Source organism: Tenrec ecaudatus, chromosome 11 (genome assembly GCF_050624435.1).
Source record: "Tenrec ecaudatus isolate mTenEca1 chromosome 11, mTenEca1.hap1, whole genome shotgun sequence".
In the NCBI taxonomy this organism is placed as follows: Eukaryota; Metazoa; Chordata; class Mammalia; order Afrosoricida; family Tenrecidae; genus Tenrec; species Tenrec ecaudatus.
In genome coordinates, this window is record NC_134540.1 from 83,692,189 (window position 1) to 83,717,737 (window position 25,549).

At 41.0% G+C, this 25,549-nt stretch overlaps 1 protein-coding gene, 1 non-coding gene and 1 pseudogene across 2 annotated transcripts in view; 2 read left to right on the forward strand and 1 right to left on the reverse strand.

Moving 5' to 3' along the window:
- The window catches only part of CCDC138 (coiled-coil domain containing 138), a 90,696-nt gene that overhangs the window by 17,828 nt on the left and 47,319 nt on the right, over positions 1–25,549 (forward strand). The window contains exons 10-12 of the mRNA XM_075563362.1: positions 1,501–1,665; positions 9,427–9,543; positions 15,614–15,806. Coding sequence (XP_075419477.1) covers positions 1,501–1,665; positions 9,427–9,543; positions 15,614–15,806 — 475 coding nt within the window. The remainder of the gene's footprint in view (positions 1–1,500; positions 1,666–9,426; positions 9,544–15,613; positions 15,807–25,549) is intronic.
- Positions 2,374–4,967, forward strand: LOC142460799 (large ribosomal subunit protein eL31-like; annotated as a pseudogene).
- LOC142461942 (U6 spliceosomal RNA) lies at positions 25,315–25,417 on the reverse strand. Its single transcript, XR_012787106.1, has one exon. It is a non-coding gene; the product is annotated as a U6 spliceosomal RNA (small nuclear RNA).

Genomic DNA, 25,549 nt, shown 5'->3' on the forward strand with positions numbered 1-25,549 from the left:
CTGGTCATTCTTTTCTGCTTGAAGGATTGATTGACCTGGTTTTTATCACTAGAGAGAATTAATTTAGAATTTAGAACTTTAGAACAGTCATTGCAATGGTGTCATGTGTGTTAGTTGATGTGAAGTTTCTCTTGGTCAGTGTACTGTTGAGAGTATGAAAACTGTTCCTTTCTGTTGCTCAGTAATATTCCATTGTATGACTGTACTACAGGTTGCTTCTCTATTCTGCTTATAGAAACCTGGATTATTTTTCTTTTGTCCTTTAAAATAAAGCTGCTAAAAAATTAACACACTACGCTTTTGGGAACTTACCGTTTCCATTCCTCGTGGAATGAAATGCACCCAGGCCTAGAATATCTGAGTCATTAGGTAGATGCATATTTAACTTTCTGTCAAACTGCCAAACTACTTCCCAGAGCAGAGTTGCACCACTGTGTGCTTCTGCCATCGATGTATGGAAGTCCTGGCCGCTCGACATTGTCAGCAGCTGGTCCTTTCAGTCTTTTGTGTTCGTTAGAAGAATAATGTATTAGCTCTACGATTTAGCTTTGTGTTTTCAATCAGTTGATTTCTGTTTTTGTGGAATAGTTTTCTTAATGCTGCCTTTGTATTAATTTGATTTTATATTTCTCTCTTCTCAGATTAAAAAAATAAGCAAAAAATACTGCTTGGCTTAAGAGAGAGATGTGATAGAAGTTTAATTAAATTGGCCAAATATCTGTTTTGAAGAAATAGTAAAGCAGTCGAATATAATTTTCACTGATTTTAAGGCCTCTTGTTCTTGCTCTTCTCTCACAATTTCTGTAAACTCTCAGAGAACAAAATTTCCAGAAAACAAACCAACAAAAGAAGTCATAGCCAGTTTCTGGAATGTCATAAGGCAACAAAAATCAAAGTAACAACCTTTCTGAGAAGAAGAAAGTCTGAAGCTCCCTAGGTGGAAATTCTTTAGCTTTTGAAACATTTAATTTGTGGAGATCTTTTAGGTATTGCTGTTGGGTTTTTTGTTTTTTTTATGTTCCAAGTTCAGGTTTGTATGTTATTACACTTAGATTAAGGACTTGAAATTTTCTTTTATTTTTTTGACATTGAAGTTTTTTTTTTAAATTGGGTGCTCGTACAACTCTTATCACAATCTATCCATCCATTGTGTCAAGCGCATTTGGACATTTGTTGCCATCATCATTCTCTAAACATTTACTTTCTACTTGAGTCCTTGGTATCAGCTCCTCAAAAAATATATTTTTATATTAAAGTGCAGTTCTTTGGTTTTATTGTTATGATGAGTCTCCTCCCTTTCTCTGAGCCACAATTTATCATGGTATCAGTATTTGTTTGGGATGTGTGATTTAGAATTTCTTTGGGTTGTTTGGAAAATGACTTTTGAAAAATGCATATTTTAAGTGAATACCTAAATTCTCCCATAATCACCTTTGTAGTTTTATGACCTATGCAGGTTATACAGTGAAATAAATGTATGGTTTACTTGTCATTTCATAGGTTCCACTTAATACACAAGTGTATGAGCTTTTGACTATGTTCATGGACTGGATTTCAGATCATCACCTTAGTAAAGTAAAGACCGAAGATGCGGGCATGGAGGGAGAAAAGGCGCTGATCAAACATACTTCTCAGAGAAGTGACATTCAAGAGAAGTGTGTAAAGGTTTGTTTTTAAATTCAGAAACTATGGCTCAGGGGACATGAGGATTCGGAAAAACCTAGCGTATATTTTGCCAGTGAAAACCATTAGAGTATCTTGGATGGAAAATTTACCATGCCATTAGTTCTTAAAGGATCGGTTCAGACTTAGTTAAAGTTGATTCATTTGTTTGCATTTCTGAATGTATTGGAAATGTACCTTTAAAAAAATAGAAACCAGACATTAAAACCCTGTTTTAAATGGTGGAGTAATCAGTGATGTGAAGAATTCCTCATTTTGACATTTAAAATCCATTAGCATTCGTTTACTCTGTCTTTCAGCTTGAGAGAGCAGTTTATCTTAGATTGATTTACCCATCAGCATCTGAGAACAGATAGGTGACTAAGCCGTCTTCCTTCTTCCTTTAATAAGCGCTAGTGAGAGGAGTGCTGGTTAAGGTCTCAGCAGCTAGCTGAAAGGTAGGCGGTTCAAACTCACCCATAGCAATGTTTCTTCTGTAAAGATCACAGTGTAGAAAACCCGAATGGGCAATTCTACTCAGTCAGGGGATTTGCTGTGAGTCTGAATCTACTTGGGAGCACCCAACATTCGCCGATTCTTTTAATCAAAGCAGTGTTTTCCCTTTATGGTTATTAATATACTCATAAAGGTAGAATGATCTTAACACTTACAAATAGCCTAAATAGAACAAGAGAAAAGTTTAGAGTAGCACATCAAAGTAGTTACTTAAACATACTTGTGCCCAGCACAAGTAGTTATTCAGACTTTTTAGAGTGGGCTACTAAACTTAAATTTTAAAATGGTACAACCATTTTTTTTCTTTCTTTGCAGACAGGTAATAGAAGCAGAAGCACTTTGGTGGGCCCTGTGTACCAAAAATACTTGTGTAACTCAAATATTTTTTCAAACTAATTTATTCAGAAATGTATTTTGGACCTTCTGATATATTTTGTTGTGTGCGGATAGAGTTAATATTTTAAAAGTCCACAAAGTCATTGGGGCCTAAGTCCGATGGGCGTGGCTACATCAGGAAGTACTGGCGCTGTGGTGCCTGCTCCTGTGTGGAAAGGTTTATTCCAAACAAAACCTGTTAGGACGTTTCTGTGTGGTTAGGGAGGGCTGCGGACAAGCTCTCCCCAGAATGCATGGTCTTAGCCTTGGGGAACTTACCTCATTGCCAGCGAGTTGACTCCGAACCACAACAAGCCTGTAGGGTGGAGTAGAGCTTTGTCTCTGGGTTTCCAAAAATCTTATAAATCTTGACAGGAGCAGATGGCTCCATTTGTCTTCCTTCGAGTGATTGGTGGATCAAAAAATCCCACTGTGTGGTTAGCAAGCAGTTCAGTGCTTTGCCCACCACATTCCCAGGGCTCCTGTAGTCTGGTCAAAGTACCTGAGAAATAAATGAAAGATTTCCTTAAAACCATGGCTTCTGGAAGTATGGTCGGCTGTCCTGGGCCCTGGGCATCTGGCGTCATCCTCGTCAGTGACCGTCCTGATCCATGGCTCCCGCGAGGAAGGGCGCCGAGAAGAAGAAGGGCCGTTCGGCCATCAACGAGGTTGTGACCAGGGAATACACCATCAACATTCACAAGCGTATCCATGGCGGGGGGCTTCAAGAAGCGTGCCCCTCGGACGCTCAAAGAGATTCGGAAGTTTGCCATGAAGGAGATGGGGACACCAGATGTACGAATCGACACCAGGCTCAACAAAGCTGTGTGGGCCAACGGAATCGGGAACGTCCTATACTGCATCCATGTGTGGTTGTCCAGGAAACGTAACGAGGATGAAGATTCCCCAAACAAGCTCTACACACTGGTCACCTACGTGCCCGTCACCACTTTCAAAAACCTACAGACAGTCAACGTGGATGAAAACTAGTGGCTGATTAGCTAATAAAGGTTTTAAAACTGCAACAACAAAAAACAACCCCAAAAAACCATGGCTTCTGAGGGGGTCTGGTGGATTAAATTCAAGGCAAAGAGGACAACTTAGAAAGTTAGGTGGATTATTGGAATTCCAGAGGAGGATCATGATTTTCTTGAAGGACGGAGAACTTGCAGGAAGAGAGAGCAGAAGGCCAGCGAGGTCGCCCGAGGAGTTCCTTTCCCTTCATGACCGCGCCCGGGCTCACGCGTGGAGGGTGACCAGGCGGCCTGGGAGCATTCCGTTGGGCAGCCTTACCCAACACCTACCCTACTGCCCTGGTCTTGCTCCTTGAGACACTTTTTGTTTCCCAAACTCAAAGAAGACTTAATAGGAATACAATTGACTTGAGGATGCTCAAACTGCCTTTTGACATAGTGTGAATTGGAGAATGCAGAATTCTTCAGAGTGGGATTAGAAGTAGACACTCCGGGTACGGGCAGTGTAGAAGTAGATGGAGACTCCATTGAGAAACAATAACTTTATATTTTGATATTTTTGTTTAAAAAGGTTTATAGGAATTTGTAGTAACACTTCATGACCTTCCTTCCTATAAACTGTTTATTTTACAACCCAAACAACCAGTTGCCCGCAGGTCAGTTCTTATCTCTTCTGCTGCTCTCTGTCTCTTGACTGGAACATTTAATCCATTTACATTCAGTGCTATTATTGACAGGTATGGATTTATTTCCATCATTTTACAGTTTTTTGTTGTTCTTAGTTTGCTTTGGTAATGTTTTTTTGTTTCTTTATTTCTCTTAATTTTCTGTGTTGAATTCATTTTGTTTCTGTGGTTTCATATTATATTTATCCTTGCTGTTATTTTACTATGACGCTCCAGTGGTATAGTGGTTAAGCATTGGACTGCGATCCATATGGTTGACTGTTCAAAACCACCAAGACCTTTCTATTCTCGTAAACTATTACAGTCTCGGAAACCCAGAGGGGGTTGCTAATGACTTGATGGAAGTGAGTTTGGGTTTTCTTTGGTGGTTTTTAATTTACTGTTTACCAGATTTTAAAAAATTTGGGTGAGGCATTTCCATTTTCTTAGAGGTTACCTTGTTATTTGTTATTTTCTTCCCGATAAACTGTGAATCTTTCTGGAAGCAGACTACCACATCTCTCATCTGTGGGTCAGTTTGCGGGTTCAGACTGCTGACTTAGGCCAGCAGCTAAGCATTTAAACCACATCATCGGGGCTCCTCTCACCTCTTACAGAATTTTAATATTTTTATTTAATCAATCCTGAATCTTTTATTATTTCTACTGTTGGTTTGAAATGTATAAATTGACAAGCTGATCCTAAAATGTCTATAGAAATGCAAGGCACCCAGAATATCCAATAAAAGCTCGAAAAGGACTCATAGTTCCTCATTTCAAAACTTACTTCAAAGCTACCAAAAAGATACGGCGGTGCCGGCTGAAGAATAGGAAGCTATCTTAAGATAAGGAGGAAGCCAGCGAAGAGGTTCAAGCAGAAAAGTAGCATGGTTAGGTTGTGCTTCAAAGGGCCCCGCTGGCTCTTACGCTGGCAACCATGAAAAGGAACCAGGCGTGAATGCTGAGACAGTAATTGGGAGACTTTAATCATTTCAGGTGATTTAATATTCGGATTAGAGTATGGCAGTGGAATGGGTAGTGGGATGTGCTGGGACTTGGTAACAGATAAGACAGCTCTCAGGTTGCTGCCATTTGCAGTGGAGTAAAAGTTGATACCGTCTACTTAGGAAGGCTGTCTCCTTGTGTAAACCTAGTTTCCAGTCAGAGAAGGCTTTTAAAAAAATCATTTTATTGGGGCCACAAACAACTCTTATCCCAATCCATACCTCCATCCATTGTGTATCAAGCACATTTGTACATTTGTTGCCCTCATCATTCTCAAAACATTTGCTTTCTACTTGAGTCCTTGGTATCAGCTCCTCATTTCCTTCCCCTTCCTCCCCGCTCCTTCTTCCCTCTTGAACCCTTGATCATTTATAAATTATTATTATTTTGTCGTATCTTACACTGCCCGACGTCTCCCTCAGAGAAAGCTTTCAATGTTGCCCTTGGTTCACGTGTTTGTGGTACGATATTGCGATGGGTATTTATTCTACCCTTTCCAAACAAAAGGGAAGTTTAGGAGGACTTCAACTATTTAGCAAAAAGTTGTTTTAAAAGTCTGGTCCTCTAAATACATTCATGTTAACATTTTGAACCCATTAAGGAAGGGTGTCTCAATTGCCACTGAGTCAATTCTGAGTCATAGTGACTGCGGGACAGACTAGAACTGCCCAGAAGCTTTCCAAAGCTATAGCTTTTTATGGACTCTGACTACAGGATCTTTCTCCCGTGGAATGGATGTGGGCTTGAACTGCCAGCCTTTGCGTTAGCAGCTGAGTACTCACTGCACCTCCAGGATGCACTTGATTTCATTTACTCAGTAGGAAATATTGGAGCAAGTCTAAGTCTTGGGAGGAAGCTGGTAATTATTTTGGACATGCAGAATTTGGCATATCTTGGAAATATCAAAATCAATTTGTTCAGTGGGCTTTGCTTAGAAGGAAGGGGTCTGAGTGAGAGTCATGAGATAGTGGGTTAATTGAAACTAAAGGTGTGACGGGAGAGCAGACTAAGAGGGAAAGAGAGAATAGACCACAACCAGACCCACCAAGCACAGAGTGGGACACTCCTGTTCGGAGTATACGAGGAACAGCGAGGACTGTAGGGTTGGTCCCACCACACGAGATAACGATGTCCCCACACTGATCCACAGTTCTGCAGGGGACAGCACTGGTGATACAGTACAGGAATTGTGCATGGTCTGACAACACCCCCCCCCCAACCATCAATACATACACACACACGCGCACACACACACACACACACACACATAGACACACATACACTGGGGCAAAACATGAAGGGAATGGTGCAATGGAGTAGTAAGGGGAGCAAAAAATGAGGCCCCCGAGGAATCCCGAAAATAGACTTAAGACTTGGGGGGGGGGTTGTTAGAACCTGGCACCTCATCAGACTCAATTGGGAAACATGAGTCAGCAGATCTTGAACTATTTATAGCCTCCCCCTTTTTAAATGTCTGTCTATATAAGACAGGCGAGATAAACAAACCCAAGGAGAAAATGGACTGACGGTTCTGGGGGACAGAGGAGAGGGGGAAGAGGTGGGAGAGAAGGGAGGAGCCAACAAACCCAGGGACCAGGGAACAACAAGAAATCAGGCCTCATAACAGGGAGAAGAAACAATCATGTAGATGGGAACAAGGAGGTGGGGGTTTGGAGTGGGCACCTGAAGCCTATCTGTAGACAATAGCACATCCCTTCACAGAAGGTCACAAGGCAGGGACAGTCAGCCAGGCGTTCGTACAGCACCTGTGAAACACATAACATTCCGCTAGTTCTTTCCTGCCCCACTCTCATGACCCCAGCTCTACCTTACAGATCCAGTTAGACCACAGCATGGACACTGGTGCAGATAAGAGCCAAACCGAATCCAGGACAGATAAATCCCTCAGGAACAATAATGGGACTAGCAATACTATGAGGGTAGGGAGAAGGGTAGATGGAGAAGAGGGAGAAAGAGGGAGCCAATGTATTACTCTCCCCACCCAACCAGGGGATCAACAACAGAAATGCGGGTAAAAGGAGACATGGATGGTGAAAGGTATGAAAACAGTAATCTATAATTTATCAAGGGTTCACGAGGGTGGAGGTGGGGGTATGGAGGGAAAAAAAAGCTGATACCCAGAGCTCAAGTAGAAAAATGTTTGGAAATGGATGATGGCATATGTACAAATGTGCTTGATAAAATTTATGGATGGATTGTTATAAGAGCTGTAAGAGCCCCTAATAAAATTATTTATTTTTTAAAAAACTAAAGGCTTGAATGATGGATTGTGATAAGAGTTGTTTGAACCCCTAATAAAACGATTATTTAAAAAAACACTCCAAACTCTGCCAGTTGCCATGGCAACCCCTGTCTTCATAGGTGTTTCTGAGTGAGCTGAAAAAGCCAACTTTTCGGGTACTGGTCAAGTATTTAATCATTGGCACTACCCACGGGTGTCCTAAAATGTAAACAAAGGCCTAATATGGAGTCTTGAGGCTTGACATTTAATGATCCAGTGAATGAAGGAATAGTAAATGAGATTGATTTTTAAAAAAGGCGATTGATAGCGGTGAGAGATACAGAAAAGCACATAAGAGATTGCTCTTGAAGAAGTCAAGTTAGGTGAGGAGAAGAGTGGTGAATGGACTGAGCTGCTGTGAGCGTTCAACGAGGTTAGAGGTGATGCTAGGTATTGAATTTAATGCCATGGAGGCCATCGGCCATTGGAGAGAGCATTATTTCTTTTTTTCTTTAAACAATTTATTAGGGGCTCATACAACTCTTATCACAGTCCATACATACACATACATCAACTGTATAAAGCACATCTGTACATTCTTTGCCCTAATCATTTTCTTTTTTTCTCTCCTCTTTTCTTTTTTTACATTTTATTAGGGACTCATACAACTCTTATCACAATCCATACATATACATACATCAATTGTATAAAGCACATTCCGCACATTCCCTGCCCCATTCTCAAAGCATTTGCTCTCCACTTAAGCCCTTTGCATCAGGTCCTTTTTTTTTTTCCCTCCCTCCCTCATGTGCCCTTGGTAATTTATACATAGTTATTTTGTCATATCTTGCCCTATCTCCCTTCCCCCCCTTCCCAGCCGTCCCTCTCCCAGGAAGGAGGTCACATGTGGATCCTTGTAATCAGTTCCCCCTTTCCAACCCACTCACTCCACTCTCCCAGCATCGCCCCTCACATCCTTGGTCCTGAAGGTATCATCCACCCTGGATTCCCTGTGCCTCCAGCCCTCATCTGTACCAGTGTACAACCTCTGCCCTATCCAGCCCTGCAAGGTAGAATTCGGATGATGGTTGTTGGAGGGAGGAAGCATCCAGGATCTGGGGGAAAGCTGTGTTCTTCATCGGTACTACCTCGTACCATCATTGACCCATCTCCTCTCCTGAACCCCTCTGTGAGGAGATCTCCATTGGCCGACACTTGGGCCCTGGGTCTCCACTCTGCACTTCGCTCTTCATTCAATATGGTATATATATATGTATATATATATGTATATACACATACATACATACATATACACATATATACATACACACATATATATACATATACACATATCTTGAAAAATTTTTTTTTGGATGATGCCTTATACCTGGTCCCTTTGGCACCTCGTGATCGCACTGGCCGGTGTGCTTCTTCCATGTGGGCTTTTTTGCTTCTGAGCTAGATGGCCGCTTGTTTATCTTCAAGCCTTAAAGACCCCAGACACTATCTCTTTTGATAGCCGGGCACCATCAGCTTTCTTCACCACATTTGCTTATGCACCCATTTGTCTTCAGCGGAGAGCATGATTTCTAATGATGGCGGCAGAAACCACATTCATGACTTTATATTATTTTATGTTAACGTAATTAAGAATGACAAATCCTTTTTGTCCATGTGCTTTGTTTATTGCCTTCATGTGATTTTTCTCTAGTGAGTAAGTTGATTCAAGCAATCTGATCCATTGAATGTTTAAATTTCAAAGAGTAGCACTGCCTATCTAACCTCCTTAGATTAAGTTCCAAAATGTACTCATAGTTTAGCTCAAAGGTAACACATTTAAAACTTCACATAGTTAATTCCCAAATTGTATTGCATTTAATGGGTGCTTCCTTAGAAAACTATTTTTTAAAGAGGATGTACGGAAAAGTGTGATAATTGATTCCAGACATCTGAATACACTTTACCTTTGTATATTCTATCATTTTTAGCTTTTGCCTGTGATTTCTGAGCAACTACAGTGGATGCCCTTTGTGAGTGCCAAATATCATGAGCCTTTCGTGAAGTTTATATATTGGTCACTAAGGCAAATAGATGCTGGAACACAGGTAATTTATAATAATATCTCTTTAAGAAGTTCTCTATTTAGTGTTGTTGTTTTAAAGTCATTTTCTTACACTGACTATTTTTTTATGTGGTCAAGTATTTCAGAACTTCTACTTATGTCTCATGCTTTTATTCACTGTCCGTCTCCTCTCTCCTTTCATATGTTTTATTCCTCAATAGCATAGACTTGACTTTAATGTATAATGGTCTTTAAGATTACCATAGAAATATTTCATTGTCTTTTAATTCTATTTTCCATGAACTTTTTGAAGCCTCTCATATAACATTTTTTGAGTTTTAGAATTTTATAAAATTATATAAGAGTACCTTTATTTCTGTATAAGATTAGTCTTAATAACCCATGTATGACCAATTGTTTTTTGATTTTTGATCTTTTGCTGAAGTAATAGAAATTAGGGATTTCTGGTTTTGACAGTTTAATAAATCCTATCTAAATGAGACATTGAATATTGGGTAACTCAATCTGTTTTAAAAAATTGTTTCCAAGTCTTAAAAAAAGTATATAGTATATGTCACCCACTTCCCTGGAGTTATTTCAATTAGAATGTACACCATGCGTGAATTGTAGGAAAAACCAGTAAACTGTTTGCTAAGAAGACAGCTCTGACCCATGTGCTTCAGAAGAATACTGAGCTCTGCAGGGTTTTTCTGACTGTGACCTTTTGAAATCAGATCAACCAGACTTTTCTTCCAGTCTACTTCTGGGTGCACAGCTAACTTTTCAGTTATTAGTCACATGCTTAGACATTTACATCGCCAAGAAACTTCCCTAATTGTAGTAGGTCAGTAAAATTTTATTTCCCCAGTCAGGATTGATAAAACTCTGGTTAAAAAAAAATGAGAAAAACCACTTTATCTTGATAGTTTAATCTAGGAGCCATGGAACCCAGGAAGCAAACATACCAGTTACTCTCTTCTTTTTCACCATGTGTTTGCTATATATCAAGCTATTTGTATAATTTGTCTGGTTTACCAGACAAACTACAGAGGAATGGCACTGCATTCATCTCCAAAGAGGAATGTCAAGATCTGTCTTGGAGTACAATACGTTCAGGAGTAAGAAAATACCCGTTTGCTTACAAGGAAGATCAGTTAGTTAATTATGAGGATTGTTCAAATGCATGGACCCAGCCATTAAATCCAATGATGAAGAAGTTAGAATATTCTACCCACTTCAGCAGTCTGAAGTGGATTCAACATGCAGTCACAATGCATTGCTAATTACTAGCGATAGGAATGCGAACAGTGGACATGAAGAGAAAGGATTGGTAGTTGGAAAATATAGCCTTGGTAAGAGAAATGAAGCAGAAGATCACAAAAGGTCATTAAAAAGAAAGAACAGACCAAAGTGGATGTCAGAAGATACTCTGAAACTTGTTCTTGAATGTAGAGAAGCTAAAGTAAATGGAAGAAATGATGAATTTCTGAACAGAGCTTTCAACGATTATAAATATTGTAATGAAACGTGCAGAGACCTAGAGATAAAAACATTTTGCACATTGAAAGAACTGAGGATAAAACTCAAGCCTCAAGTTACAATATTGAAAGTTTTTATGGACAAAATTAGCAACTGGTGACATGCAGATGATACAACCTTGCTTGCTGAAAGTGAGGAGAATTGGACGCACTTGTTGGTAAAGATCAAGGATTACAGCCTTCAACATGGACTACTAGTTACTTAATGTAAAGAAAACCAAGTATCTCACAACTGGACCAAGTGATAGCAGGATAAGTGGAGAAAAGACGGAAGCGGTCAGGATTTCGTGTTGCTTGGGTCCACAATCAACACTCATGGAAGCAGCCGTCGAGAAAAGTGACGACTGTTGCCTTGGGTAAACATTTGCACAGACCTTTTTAAAGTGTGGACGAGCCAAGGTGTCACTTTGAGGACCAAGGTGCAGCTGACTCAAGCCGTGATATTTTCATCACCTCATAGGCATGTGAAAGTGGGACAGCAAGTTAGGAAGACCAAAGAAGAACGGACACATTTGAATTGCAGTGCTGGCGGAGAATGTTGGTGAAAGAACTGGATGGCCAGAAGAACAAAGAAATCTGTCGTGAAAGAAGTACGGCCAGAATGCTCCTTCGAAGCAAGGAGGGTCAGACTTTCCAGCTCAGCTATTTCCAGGAGAGACGAGGTCCTGGAAAAGGACATCAGGCTTGGTAAAGTCGAAGGGCAGTGAGCAAGCGGAAGGCCTTCAAGGAGATGCAATTGACACAGCGGCTGCAGCGATGGGATCAAAGGTAGCAGCGCTTGTGAGGACGGTGCAGGTCCAGGCTGTATTTTGCTCTGCTGTACATAGGGTCGCCATGAGTCAGAACTGTCTCGGCAGCACCTAGCAAGCAGCCTGGCTAAGATAATGAACCATGCAAGCAGTATGCTAAGACATTGTTAGGGATACACAGAGTCACTGTATCAAAAGGAATTCTTGACATGCATCCATTTCAAGTGGCAGCATATGATCAGAACCCATGACGCTGAAAGCAGGTGTCATAAGATACACTGAAAGCATTGGTGAAAGTCAGGCTCCACCCTCTTCGAGGTCACCCTCTTGCCTGTGTTACATGCTTTTCTGATTTCCGGTATATGAAAGCCAGGATTGATGAAGCTACAGGGACGGCCAATATAATACGGGGTTCAGGTGGAGGAGGTATGTGTACAGAAGTGTGGTGGTGGGGTAAAAGGAAGACGATGTCAAGGAGTCTCTGTAGAAAAAGAATGTTTTGGAAAAACATGGAATCCAGGGCAGATGATCCCTTCAGGACCAGTGGTGTGAGTGGCGATACCGGGAGGATGGGGTGGAAAGGGGGAACCTATTACAAGAATCTACGTATAGCCTCCTCCCTGGGGGACGGATAACAGAAAAATGGGTGAAGGGAGACGTCGAACAGTGCAAGATATGACATAACAATAATTTATAAATTATCTAGGGTTCGTGAGGGAGCGGGGATGGAGGGGAAAATGAGCTGATACTAGGGGCTTAAGTGGAGAGCAAATGTTTTGAGAATGATGAGGGCAATGAATGTACAAATGTACTTTACACAATTGATGTAGGTATGGATTGTGATAAGAGTTGTATGAGCCCCTAATGATTTTTTTAAAAAAAGAATGTTTTGTAACAGTTGTACAATCCGACTTGATGTGATTGAAATATGGAATGATAAATGTATGAAACCCCAACTAATAAAAAGAGAAAGTCGAGGCTCCAGGAATTGACAGAATACCAGTTGAAATGTTTCAATAGCTGTTGCAGCAGCACTGGAAACACCCGTCGATGACAACTTTGGAAACAACTAACCAGTGGAAGAGATCCATATTTGTGCCCATTTCAAGCAGAGGGGACCGGGCAGATGTGGAAATTATTGTACAATATCATTAACATGTGCAAGTGAAAGTTTACTTGAAATAATTTTGAGAGAGTTGCTGCAGCACGTTAAAAGAGAAATGCCAGAAATTCCGGCTGGATTCAACAGAGGGTGTGGAATGAGGACTATCGTTGCCGATGTCATATGGACCGTGACTGAAAGCAGAGAATACTCGAAAGATGTTTGCGTGGGTTTCTTGACTACCCTAAGGCATTGGACAGCGCTGACCGCAGCGATACTAAAAGCTGACTGATGTCCCACTCACTGGTGACTTTCACCATCCCCTCAGTTGTGCCATGCACAATCAGGCCACACATTCTCAGTCAGTGATTGAAGTGTTGAACTGTGAGCTGTTAAGTATGTCTCAGAAAACCTGTTTTGTAAAAATCGGAATCAGTCACAAAATCTTTCATTTTAAGTGCAGAAATTAAAAAAACTAATCCTATCTACATTTTAGAAGCAATGCAGATTTGGGAGTCAATTGGTCACAATACCCAGGGAACATGAGGTTACCAAACGTAGTCTCAGCGTGGAAGAATTATGTCATGTTAAGGGAGATTTTATCTTCATTTTTAATTCATTTTTAAAGTTTTTCCTTCTCTACCTGTTCCATGCAACCCCTTCCTTTAACTTTAAATATTTCATGGTTGTTGAGAGTATACACAGCAGAACATACATGGGTTCCACAGTTCCTATGTGTACTGTTCAGTAACATTGATTACATATACTCTTCCATTTGTGTACCTGCGCTCACCTTCCTGACCTCTGAGTTGCTTCTCCCCATTCCCATAAACACATTGCCCCTTCAGTCTCCTAGCTCCTCTCTTAGGTTCCTGCTCTCAAATTGATCCCATATTGATAGATCTACTCAGAGCACAATGTTCAAAGCAGATATTCTTTACCTATTAAAGTAAACTGTTGTTTGGTGTAAAGAAAAGTTATGATTATTTTTGGTTTAAGGTTAAAGATTATTTCAGAGCAGTATTTTCAGGGATTCTTCCAGATTCCATGGTTCCAAAAAAATCCAGATTCCATGAGAGCTGGGAATCTGTTTCTCATTTTTCCCCTTTTGATTAATATTCTATCATATCATTTATCAAATTGTCCAGGGAATGTTTCCAGGAACCATCCAGTTTTCTAGTCTCATGACAAAATAGACAGTCGTTTCTAGAGGCAATTGGCCACATATTCCATATTTGATTCCTGACTCTCCTTCTTGCTCCTTGTGAATAGAGACCAAATATCGTATTTTAAATAACTGCTTACAAGCTAGTAAGGCCGTAAGCTCTGTGCAACCAAACTATAAGGTAGAGCAGAGTGCTAAGCATGGTGTTCCTATTTTGGATTTTTGGATAACCCTATTTTGAATTTGAACATTTCAGACTTGTTTATATGCCATTACTCCCCCCCCCCCCCCGCTGCCCTCAGAGATTCTAAATGAGACTTATTCATGTAACCAATATTTTATTCTTTTGAAATTGTCAAATTTTCCAAGTATTGCTACAGTGTGGGACATTTGAAGTCATCTGAGGTATAAGGCAGTGAGGCTGCAGATCATCTCATAGGGACCACAGTAAGGTACCTGGTAAACCAGGGATTGGTAATGATCAGGGGTAAAGAAGCTGTGGGGTAGACTGCCTGCCCCTCCTCATGGATATTTCTCTGTGCCTCCTAATTAGAGACTCGGCTCTTAAATATTTTGAATTGAGTCTTGTATCAATTATTCTAATTTTATTCTTAGAAAATTGCTGTTTTTAATTTCTTGATTTAAGGCTTTCTACTCCCATAAAGAGTTACAGTCTCAGAAACCCACAGGGGCAGTTTCTACGCTATCCTATGGGGTTACTATGAGTCACAACTGACTGGATGGCAGTGAGCTGTCTTTTAAACCTTTTGAGAAGGAACTGCCCCTGTGGGTTTCCAAGAATGCAACTTTCTATGGGAGTAGAAAGCCCCATCTTTCTCTGAAAAAGCAGCTGAGGGTTTCAAACTGCTGACCTTGTGGTTAGCAGCTCACCATGTAACCCACAGCTGAGGAAATCCCATGAGGCAGCTCTATACTGTCAGACGGCATTGCTGTGAGCAGAGTCAGTTCAAGGGGACCTCCAACGCCAGCCAAGTACCTGCTTAAAAACAACTTGATGTTAAAATTGTTATTTTCCAAGGATCTACAGATCACCCCCTCCCTGGGGGGCGGGCAACAGAAAAGTAGGTGAGGGGAGATATCAGACAGTGTAAGATATGACAAAGTAATAATTTATAAATTATCAAGAGTTCATGAAGGAGGGTGAGGGAGGAGGGGAAAATGAGCTGATACTAAGGGCTCAAGTAGAAAGCGCATGTTTTGAGAATGAGGGGAACAATTGTACAAATGTGCTTGACACAATGGATGGATGGATGGATTGTGATAACAGTTGGACAAGTCCCCAATAAAATGGTTAAAAAATTGTTACTTCCAGTCGTTCCTATTTTAACTCTGTAGGTTTGAGTAAGGAAGAAAAGTTAAACTTATTTTTCACATCAATATTTGATTGGAGCATTCAGAATATACTAAAGTTACTGATTGGGTGCTTCTTAATGGTTTTATTGGCACTTCGTACAATTTAATAGTTCATCTATATCAAGAACCTCTTCATTTTTCTGAACATGAATAAGTATATTACGATATTTTCTTATTTTTGACAGCATTCCACTCTGACATCAACCTTGAGAAGGTTGGGTGAAGACATATTCAAAGGAGTAGTAACGAAGGGAACTCAGGAGAACTCTGTTGAGCATGCGGTAGACAATAGACCAAAGGCGGCCGCCTTCTTTAGGAGCTCCAGCTTACCACTGAGGTTTTTATCGACCTTAATTGTTCTTAAAACAGTAACTCAAGGTAAGTTTTCAAATGTATTTGAGCAGTTTATTTGCTAAATTTTTTATATGTAATCAGGAGAAAATACTGCATAAGACAATTCCTATTTAATACAGGCTTTACATTTTCCAAATCAGAATTGAACTTGTTACACAGTTTGTTGGATTCTAGTAAGTAGAAATATTCTGTTGAATTGTCACCATTTCTCGAAATCTTTGTTGATTCTCATAGACCAGTGGTTCTCAACCTGTGGGCCACGACCCCTTTGGGGGTCAAACGACCCTTTCACAGGGGTTGCTCGATTCATCACAGTAGTAAAATTGCAGTGAGGAAGTAGCAACGGAAATCATTTTATGGTTAGGGGATGGTCACTATATGAGGAACAGTATACAAGGGTCGTCGCGGCTTTAGGAAGGCTGAGAACTGCTGTCTTAGACTATCCTGACATAGCATCCTTTGTTTGCTACTATGATTGTGTTTGCCACAAAGTGTTGAAAATGCATGTTTGTGTATTCTTTTTCATTACATGAGGGGCTGGCAACTTACAGCTATGAGCTCAATTCACCTGCCACCATTTAATATTTTTACATTAAAAATGTGATAGATATGTATGTAGTGAAACACTACTACTGTTTTGTACATGTATGAAAACACAGCCATGTACTCATTTGTTCCATGTTTTGTCTGTAGTTGCCTTTGTGATACCATGGCAAAATTGAGGGCTTGTAGCAGAGACTGTGTGTTTTAGTGATCTAGTGCTGTTTTAACAGAAATAATACAAGTGGGTGGCTTTAGCAAACAGACATTTATTTTCTTACGATTTAGGAAAGTCTAGAAGCCCTAATTCAAAGTGTCTACTTGCTGTCAGCGCCGAGAAAGGTCCTGGTCTCTGCTGAGCGGGTGCAGTTCTTTCTGTATGGCGTGAGGTCTCCTCCCATCTCTGCTTGTTTGCCTGTCCTAATCTGCTCCTTGTCTGTTCTACAGGAGATTGACTCACTCCAAACACAGCCTGCACAAATCCGGCCTCATTAACAGAACACAGACACCCCCTCCCAAGAGGCATTATAATCACAGGCCCTGAGCTTAGGATTTACATAACCTATTTTTGGAGACGCAGTTCAATCCACAGCACTGTGTGACCCTCTCCAAAGTTTATAATCTTTACTACCTGGCCATTAAAAAAATGTGTCATCCGCTACGCTAATTTATAAGCTCAATGAGGAAAATAATAGTGTCTTTATTTTCCTGTGTATCTCCCTGAACCTAGCTTATCCCACATGATATCTAACAGTGAATAGGGAGTGGAATGAGTAACAATGATGTTTTAATCGAAGTTGCTCATGATTCACATAGTTTGATTATGTAGCTATGTCTAGTTATCATTTTAGATTGTAAGAATATTTGTTAAAACAAGTCATTCAATTGTAGTGAAACAATAAATATACCATCATTCTCTCTCTTCTCCTTTCTAAGTTGTGTGTTTCCACACAAATGCTCTTTTAATTCATTCTGACATGCTACAAATAAATAAATTATACTAATAAAAATTATCATCAATCTGGATGGTTTTTTCCCTCTTGGGTCAGAGAAAATGAGCGCTCACAAGTAAGACTGAGAGGAAACCCCCCAAAAGATAACCTACAAAAGTGGGTGGGGCCAGGCAGGATCAGAGACAAGGTGACCCTCACAGCAGGGTTGCGATCCCATAGTTCAGAGAGACTCTGGTTAGAGATACTTCTCCAGGATTTTAAAGAAAGTCAGCGGGTTTTTTAATGGTTAATAGCAATCATTTCACTTGGCTTCTTTCTCCAAATATGTTATGTTCAGTTACTCCTCGTGCTGTGACTGTTGTCGCTTTCAAAGAACGATAGCTGTCTCAAAGGGCAGCTTAGGAGGAGATACTAGTTCCAAATCAGGTTACCTACAGAAACAGAAACATCTATGTATATAGTGATTTCTCCAGGTTAGGAACTGCAGATTGTGGACAATTTGTACAGGCTCTTACTGTGAAATGACTCAACCCTCCTCGCCCCTACTTAGAGCAACTCACTTTTATGTGCTCCACGTACAGCTTTGAAATCATTGAAAAGGCTTCAGGCTTCTTGACACTAAATTAAGGTTCTACAAGAGACATGTGCATCTATGCCTGCTTACCTACAAATTTGATTTTTAGACACACAGGAACAGATCTTGTTTGTAACCTGAGGACTGCCTGTATACGAAATAGAATTTTATTCTTTTTTTTTTATTAAAAAACATTTTATTAGGGGCTCATACAACTCTTATCACAATCCATACATATACATACATCAATTGTATAAAACACATCTGTACATTCTTTGCCCTAATCATTTTCTTTTTTTTTTAAAAAATTTTAACAATTTATTAGGGGCTCATACAATTCTTATCACAGTTCATACATATACATACATCAATTGTATAAAGCACATCTGTACAGTCCCTGCCCTAATCATTTTTTTTCTCCTCTTTTCTTTTTTTACATTTTATTAGGGACCCATACAACTCTTATCACCATCCATACATATACATACATCAATTGTATAAAGCACATCCATACATTCCCTGCCCCAATCATTCTCAAAGCATTTGCTCTCCACTTAAGCCCCTTGCATCAGGTCCTCTTTTTTTTTCCCCTCCCTCCCCTTTCCCCCCTCCCTCATGTGCCCTTGGTAATTTATACATCGTTATTTTGTCATATCTTGCCCTATCCGGAGTCTCCCTCCCCCCCTTCTCTGCTGTCCCTCTCCCAGGGAAGAGGTCACATGTGGATCCTTGTAATCAGTTCCCCCCTTCCAACCCACTCACCCTCCACTCTCCCAGCATCGCCCCTCACACCCCTGGTCCTGAAGGTATCATCCACCCTGGATTCCCTGTACCTCCAGCCCTCATATGTACCAGTGTACAGCCTCTGCCCTATCCAGTCCTGCAAGGTAGAATTCGGATCATGGTAGTTGGGGGGAGGAAGCATCCAGGATCTGGGGGAAAGCTGTGTTCTTCATCGGTACTACCTCGCACCCTAATTAACCCATCTCCTCTCCTAAACCCCTCTATGAGGGGATCTCCATTGGCCGACACTTGGGCCTTGGGTCTCCACTCTGCACTTCCCCCTTCATTTAATATGGTATATATATACATATACATATACACATATATACACACACTTATATCGTTGTTGTTTTTTTTTGCATGATGCCTTATACCTGGTCCCTTGGCACCTCGTGATCGCACTGGCCGGTGTGCTTCTTCCATGTGGGCTTTTTTGCTTCTGAGCTAGATGGCCGCTTGTTCACCTTCAAGCCTTTAAGACCCCAGACACTATCTCTTTTGATAGCCGGGCACCATCAGCTTTCTTCACCACATTTGCTTATGCACCCATTTGTCTTCAGCGATCCTATCATGGAGGTGTACAGTCAATGATATGATTTTTTGTTCTTTGATGCCTGGTAACTGATCCCTTTGGGACCACTCGATCACACAGGCTGGTGTGTTCTTCCATGTGGACTTTGTTGCTTCTGAGCTAGATGGCCACTTGTTTATCTTCAAGCCTTTAAGACCCCAGTCACTATCTCTTTTGATAGCCGGGCACCATCAGCTTTCTTCACCACATTTACTTGTTCACCCACTTTGGCTCCAGCCGTTGTGTCGGGAGAGTGAGCATCATAGAGTTCCAATTTAATAAAAGAAGGTATTCATGCATTGAGGGAGTGTTTGAGTAGAGGCCCAAGGTCCTTCCGCCAACTTAATACTTGACCTATAAATATAGACACATAGATCTATTTCCCCATCTTCCTATATATATTTGCATGTACATGTCTTTGTCTAGACCTCCATGAATGCCCTTCGAAATAGAATTTTAGCAGATAGAATATATCTGTACAATTATATGTGTGTGTATGTACCAATATATACTTATACATACGTACATATATGTGTATGTTGTAGTTGTTAGTTGGTTCCGACCCAAGGCAACCTTATGCACACACAACAACACTGCCCAGTCCTGTGCCATCCTCACAATTGCTGTTGTGTTTGAGCCCTTCGTTGCAGCCACCAGGTCAATCCATCTTCTTCTTTTTCACTGCCCTTCCACTTTACCATAGTTGGATGATTTCAGCAAAAGTTTACTTGCATATGATATCAAAAATACTATTCTGTAATTTGAGCATTCTGTTGAATACCCTTTCTTTGGCATTGGTACAATTAAAGAACTCTTCCAGTCAATTGGCCAACCAGCTGTCTTCCCAAGTTCCTGCCATAGACAAATAAGTATTTCCAGTGCTTCGTCAGCCTGGTGAAACTTTGCTTTTGTCTAATGCCTTCAAAGCAACTTGAACTTCTTATATTGCTACTTCCTAAATTAGTGGAATGTCCACTAGTTCTTTTTGGTACAGTGACTGTTGTATTCTTTCCATTGTTCATACTTCCTGTAACATTTCATATTTTGCCCATAGAAATTTTCAGTATTGCAGCTTGAGGCTTGATTTTTTTTAAGTTCTTTTAGTTTAAGATATGCTGAGCATGTCTGTTTTGCTTTTCTAATTCTAGGTCTTTGCACATTTCATTATAATATTTGACTGTCTCCTTGAGCTGCCCTTTAAATCGTCTCTTTAGCTCTTTAACATCATTCCTTCTTCCATTTGCCTTAGCCACTTCATGAGTCAGAGCAAGGTTCTGAGTCTCTTCAACATCCGCTTCGGTCTTTCTTGCCTGTCTTTTCACTGAACTTGTACTTTCTTATGAATACTGTTCTTCATGTCTCCCACAGCCCGCTAGGTCTCTGTCCGCAATGTCCACTGCATCAGATCTGTACTTGATGTTCTCACAACTCTGGTAGGATAGACTCGTGGTTTTATGTTGGCTCCCGTGGACTTGTTTTAATTTCCTTGAGCGTTAACAAACAACTTACATATGAGCAATTGATGGATGTTCCACAGTCAGCCCGAGTCTGGTTTTAGCTACTGATCTTATTTTAGCTTCTCCATCTTCTCTTCCCACTCAAAACCCCAAACCAAACGCACTGCCAGCCAGTTAGTGCTAACTCATAGCCACCCCTGTGGCTCATCGCCACTCCATGACCAGGGCTTCTCTTTGGGACGTACTCAGTTGGGTGTCTATGTATTCCATCTGAGAGATCCATATACGCAGACACCTTTTGTGTTGTTGAAAACAAAGTATTTGCTATGAACACGTTGGTCTTGCAACCTTTTATCATATGACCGCCACCTTCGCTGCTATCGCGTAGTCCAGATTTTCCAGGAGACAGTAGTTTCTTCCTCTTTCTCTCCACAGCGTGTATAAACATGTATATGTGTGTATATGTGTAAGACCTATAAAAATTCAAAGCCACTTGAATAGAGACAGTTATCTGACAACCTGACTGGAAGAGATCCATAGTTGTGCCCATTCCAAGGAAAGGTGACCCGACAGAATGCTCAAACTAGAACAAAGTCATTGATAGCACACATGTAAAATTTTACTTCAGATCATCCAGATAACAGTTACAGCAACACATTGACAGGAAACTGCCAGAAGTTCAGAAGAAGATGTGGAACAAGGGATATCATTGCTGACGTCAGATGGGTCTTGGCTCAAAGCAGAGACTACCAGAAAGATGTGTACTTGTGTTTCACTGACTATGCAATGGATGGTCTATGTGTGGATCATAAGAAACTCTGGATGACCTTGAGAAGAAGGGGAATCTCAGATCACTTCATTGTGCTCATTCAGAACTTGTACGTGGCTCAAGAGGCGGGTGTGTGAACCAGGGACACTGCGTGGTGTAAAATAAGGAAGAAGCACAGTGCGTCAGTGTGCATCCTTTCACCGTACTCTCATCTGTATGCTGAGGAAATCAGCCGAGCAGCTGGGTATTGTGAAGAAGACTGCTCATCAGGACTGGAGGGAGGCCGATTAACAGACTGCGGTATGCAGGTGACACAGCCTTGCTCTCTGAAAGCGAGGAGGACTTGAAGCACTTGCTGATGAAGATCAAGGATTGTAGCCTTCAGTATGGATTATCATTTAATGTAAAGAAAGTCAAAACCTCACAACTGGGCCAATAGCTAACATCATGGTACATTGAGAAAAGGTTGAAGTAGTCAGGGATTTTGTCTTACTTAGATCCATAATCAATGCTCAAAGACATGTTGCATTAGGTAAATCAGCTGCACAAGACCTCTAGGGTATTGAAGGGCAAGGATGTTTCTTTGGGGACTAAGATGCACCTGACTGAAGCCATGGTATTTTCCATCGCACCATATGCATATGAAAGTTGGACATTGAATAAGGCAGACCGTAGAAGAAAAGATACATTTATATTGTGGTGCTGGAGAAGAATATTGAAAGTACCAGGTACTGCTGAAAGGATAAATCTATCTACTGGAAGAAGTAGGCCGGAGAGCTCTTTGGAGACAGGGAGGGCAAGGATGGTTCGTCTTTCATACTTTGGACATACTATCAGGAGAGACCAGTCCCTGGAGAAGGACTAGGAACATAGAAAAGTAGACACTTCCTCCAACAACACAAAAGGTGACTACATATATGGACTTCTCAGATGGAACACATAGAAACCCACCTGACGACGTCTGCCAACCCAAAGAGGAGCCCTGGTCATGGAGTGGTGATGAGCGAGCCACCGTGATCCTCACGTTCGCCGTTTGAAGCCACCAGCAGCTATGCAGGAGAAAGGCTGGGCAGGCTACTGCTGTAAACTGGCGCAGTCTTGGAAACTCCAGGAGTCGCTACGAGTTAGCAATTTTATTTTAATGATGTAATTAATCTTACGGTTTAGCAAAGAGTCTGGCATGTGGTAAATTCTTATGAAGCCAGCTTGTTTCCACGTCACAAGTGTTATTATTTACGCTCTGAGCGTTGGCTTTACTTGAGAAGGGAATTGCGGCGTATTAGACTGCATTCGTCGTCGATTGCTGCATAGTACTTAGTGGTTGAGACAGCCCGTTTTATGTAACCAGGCTGGGATGGAGGAGTCCTCCGGGTACAGCAGTGAAGTGCTTGGCTGCTAGTCAAAAGATTGGTAAAATTCACCGACTGGCTCCACGGGGAAAAGACCTGGCAATGTATGCCCATAGATATTACAAGCTAAATCTTATGGGGACAATTTTACTCTGCTACATGGGGTCTCCACAAGATGGAAGCCTCTCCTTGTGGTCCTCATGAGGGCCTCTAGCATGCTGTGCTAGCCCAGGCCTGTTTACACGGAGGCCAGAGAGTCCTAGCCGAACAGGGAAGATACCAGGCCTGTGATGCCCAGGCTTCTTATTTATGGCATCACTTCTGTTGCACGACATTGGTTAAAGAAATGTACAAGATCAAGAATTTTACACGATACAGAAATTTACAATTTACCGTGCTGTAGTTGGTAGGGGCCGCTGAGAGGACTCAACTCCTCGTGACCCTTTTGTACACAGAGTGAAACACTGCCCAGTCCTGCGCAGTCCTCAAAATTGGTGTAACCACTATGTCGGTCCATTTCCTTCCTCTTCCCATGATGCCCTTTCCTTTTTCATCGGCACTCTGTCCACATGTCACGCAGTTCAGTGGTTCACCTCAAGAACAGTTGTACCATCGTCACCACAGTCAATTTGAGAACATTTTCCTTTTCCTTGTACTCATTGTTATTCATGTCATTATTTTTCAATGTGGCACAAAGATACACAACAAAACATTGACCAATTCAACAGCTTCTATGTGTATATATAATTCAGTGCCATTGTTTATACTCTTCATGTTGTACAAGCATTATTGAAATCTTTCCAAATTGTGCCACCATCGTTAAACTCAGTGCCCCCTAGACAACGAGTCTTCCTCCTTCACCCGTGGTAGCCATTGGTCAAAGTTGTGTTTTTTTCTTTCCTTTTTTAAAATAGTTTTCTTTTTGTGTTTTTTTAAAAAAAAAATAGTTTTCTTTTAGAAAATAGTTTTCTTGATACAACAGTCACATATCATAGTTAAGTCGCCTGTATAGAGAGTTCTGTATACATTAATCACAATTAGTTCGAATGCTCCTTCCTCCCTTCTGCATTCCTTGTTTGCTCCCCAATTCCCTGTCCCCCATTCCCAGTGAGCATCAGTTCCTGCACCATTGCATCGTGTCCAAATCCATGAAATTAAGCCTTGACATCTGCGTTCTAAGGCGTGTGTTGGTGGTACTTCCTCCGAGGCCGATTGGTTTGTTCCTTGGCAAGTCTGGTTCTTTCAGGATTCTTGGTCAGCGCTCTAATTCAAAGGCCTTGATTCTTCCTTTGTCCCTTTTGCTCCAGTTTTCACATTCACATGAGGTGATTTTTAATACCATCTAGACCAGCGGTTCTCAACCTTCCTCATGCCGCAACCCTTTCATACAGTTCCTCGTGTGGTGACCCCCAACCATAACATGATTTTCATTGCTACTTCATAGCTATAATTTTGCTACTGTTATGCATTGTCATGTAAATATCTGATATGCAGGATGTATTTTCATTGTTACAAATTGAACATCATTAAAGCGTAGTGAGGGGCGATGCTGGGAGAGTGGAGGGTGAGTGGGTTGGAAAGGGGGAACTGATCACAAGGATCCACATGTGACCTCCTCCCTGGGAGAGGGACGGCAGAGAAAGGGGGGAAGGGAGACTCCGAATAGGGCAAGATATGACAAAATAACAATGTATAAATTACCAAGGGCACATGAGGGAGGGGTGAGCGGGGAGGGAGGGGGGAAAAAAAGAGGACCTGATGCAAAGGGCTTAAGTGGAGAGCAAATGCCTTGAGAATGACTGGGGCAGGGAATGTATGGATGTGCTTTATACAATTGATGTATGTATATGTATGGATTGTGATAAGAGTTGTATGAGCCCCTAATAAAATGTAAAAAAAGAAAAGAGGAGAAAAAAAAGAAAATGATTAGGGCAAAGAATGTAGTGTGCTTTATACAATTGATGTATGTATATGTATGGACTGTGATAAGAGTTGTATGAGCCCCTAATAAATTGTTTTTAAAAAAAAGCATAGTGATTAATCACAAAAACAATATGTAATTATATATTGTGAAATATTGATTTCTAATGACAAATCAATGAAATGTTGTCTTGAAGCATGGTGTAGCATGGGTAACGGTCTTCACGCCGGGTACTCGTATGTGGGCATCACTGCATGTGGGCGGACTGTGTGTGACAGTTTTTGGTGAAAGTTTACATAGCAAGTTAGGCTCCCAAATAACAGTCACCTCTTTTTCAAAGACATTAGTTATAGATTTCTCATTAATTGTGTTCTGGATGTTTCATTTCTAGAAATGTGGTTTCCCTGTCCCGTTTCTCTTTGCTTTAGCGTGACTGTTGATCATTCGGTCTCCTGCAGATGATTTTTAAAGATGGACAGTACTCACTAATGTAATTATGTTATGAACCAATCTGATATTCAGCTAAAATGTGGCCTCAAGATAGTTTTGGTTCAGGGCTTATGGAATATCTTAGAGCGAAAGTGCCCAGAAGCCTTGTATTGTGTGTGTGTGTGTGTTATTATGGAACGCTTTGCATATTTGCATGTTTTCCTTCCACAGGGTCCATGCAAATCTTCTCTATATCATTCCAATTTTAGTATATGCTGCCGAAGCGAACACAGTCCTGTAGTCTGTGTTAACCAGCCCATTAAGGCTGGACATTTTGAGAGTTTGAATTCTGTCCCTCATTTCTCTTCCTTTCTATCAGGATTGATCCATTGTGGCCTTATCAGAATGGTTGGTAGTGGTA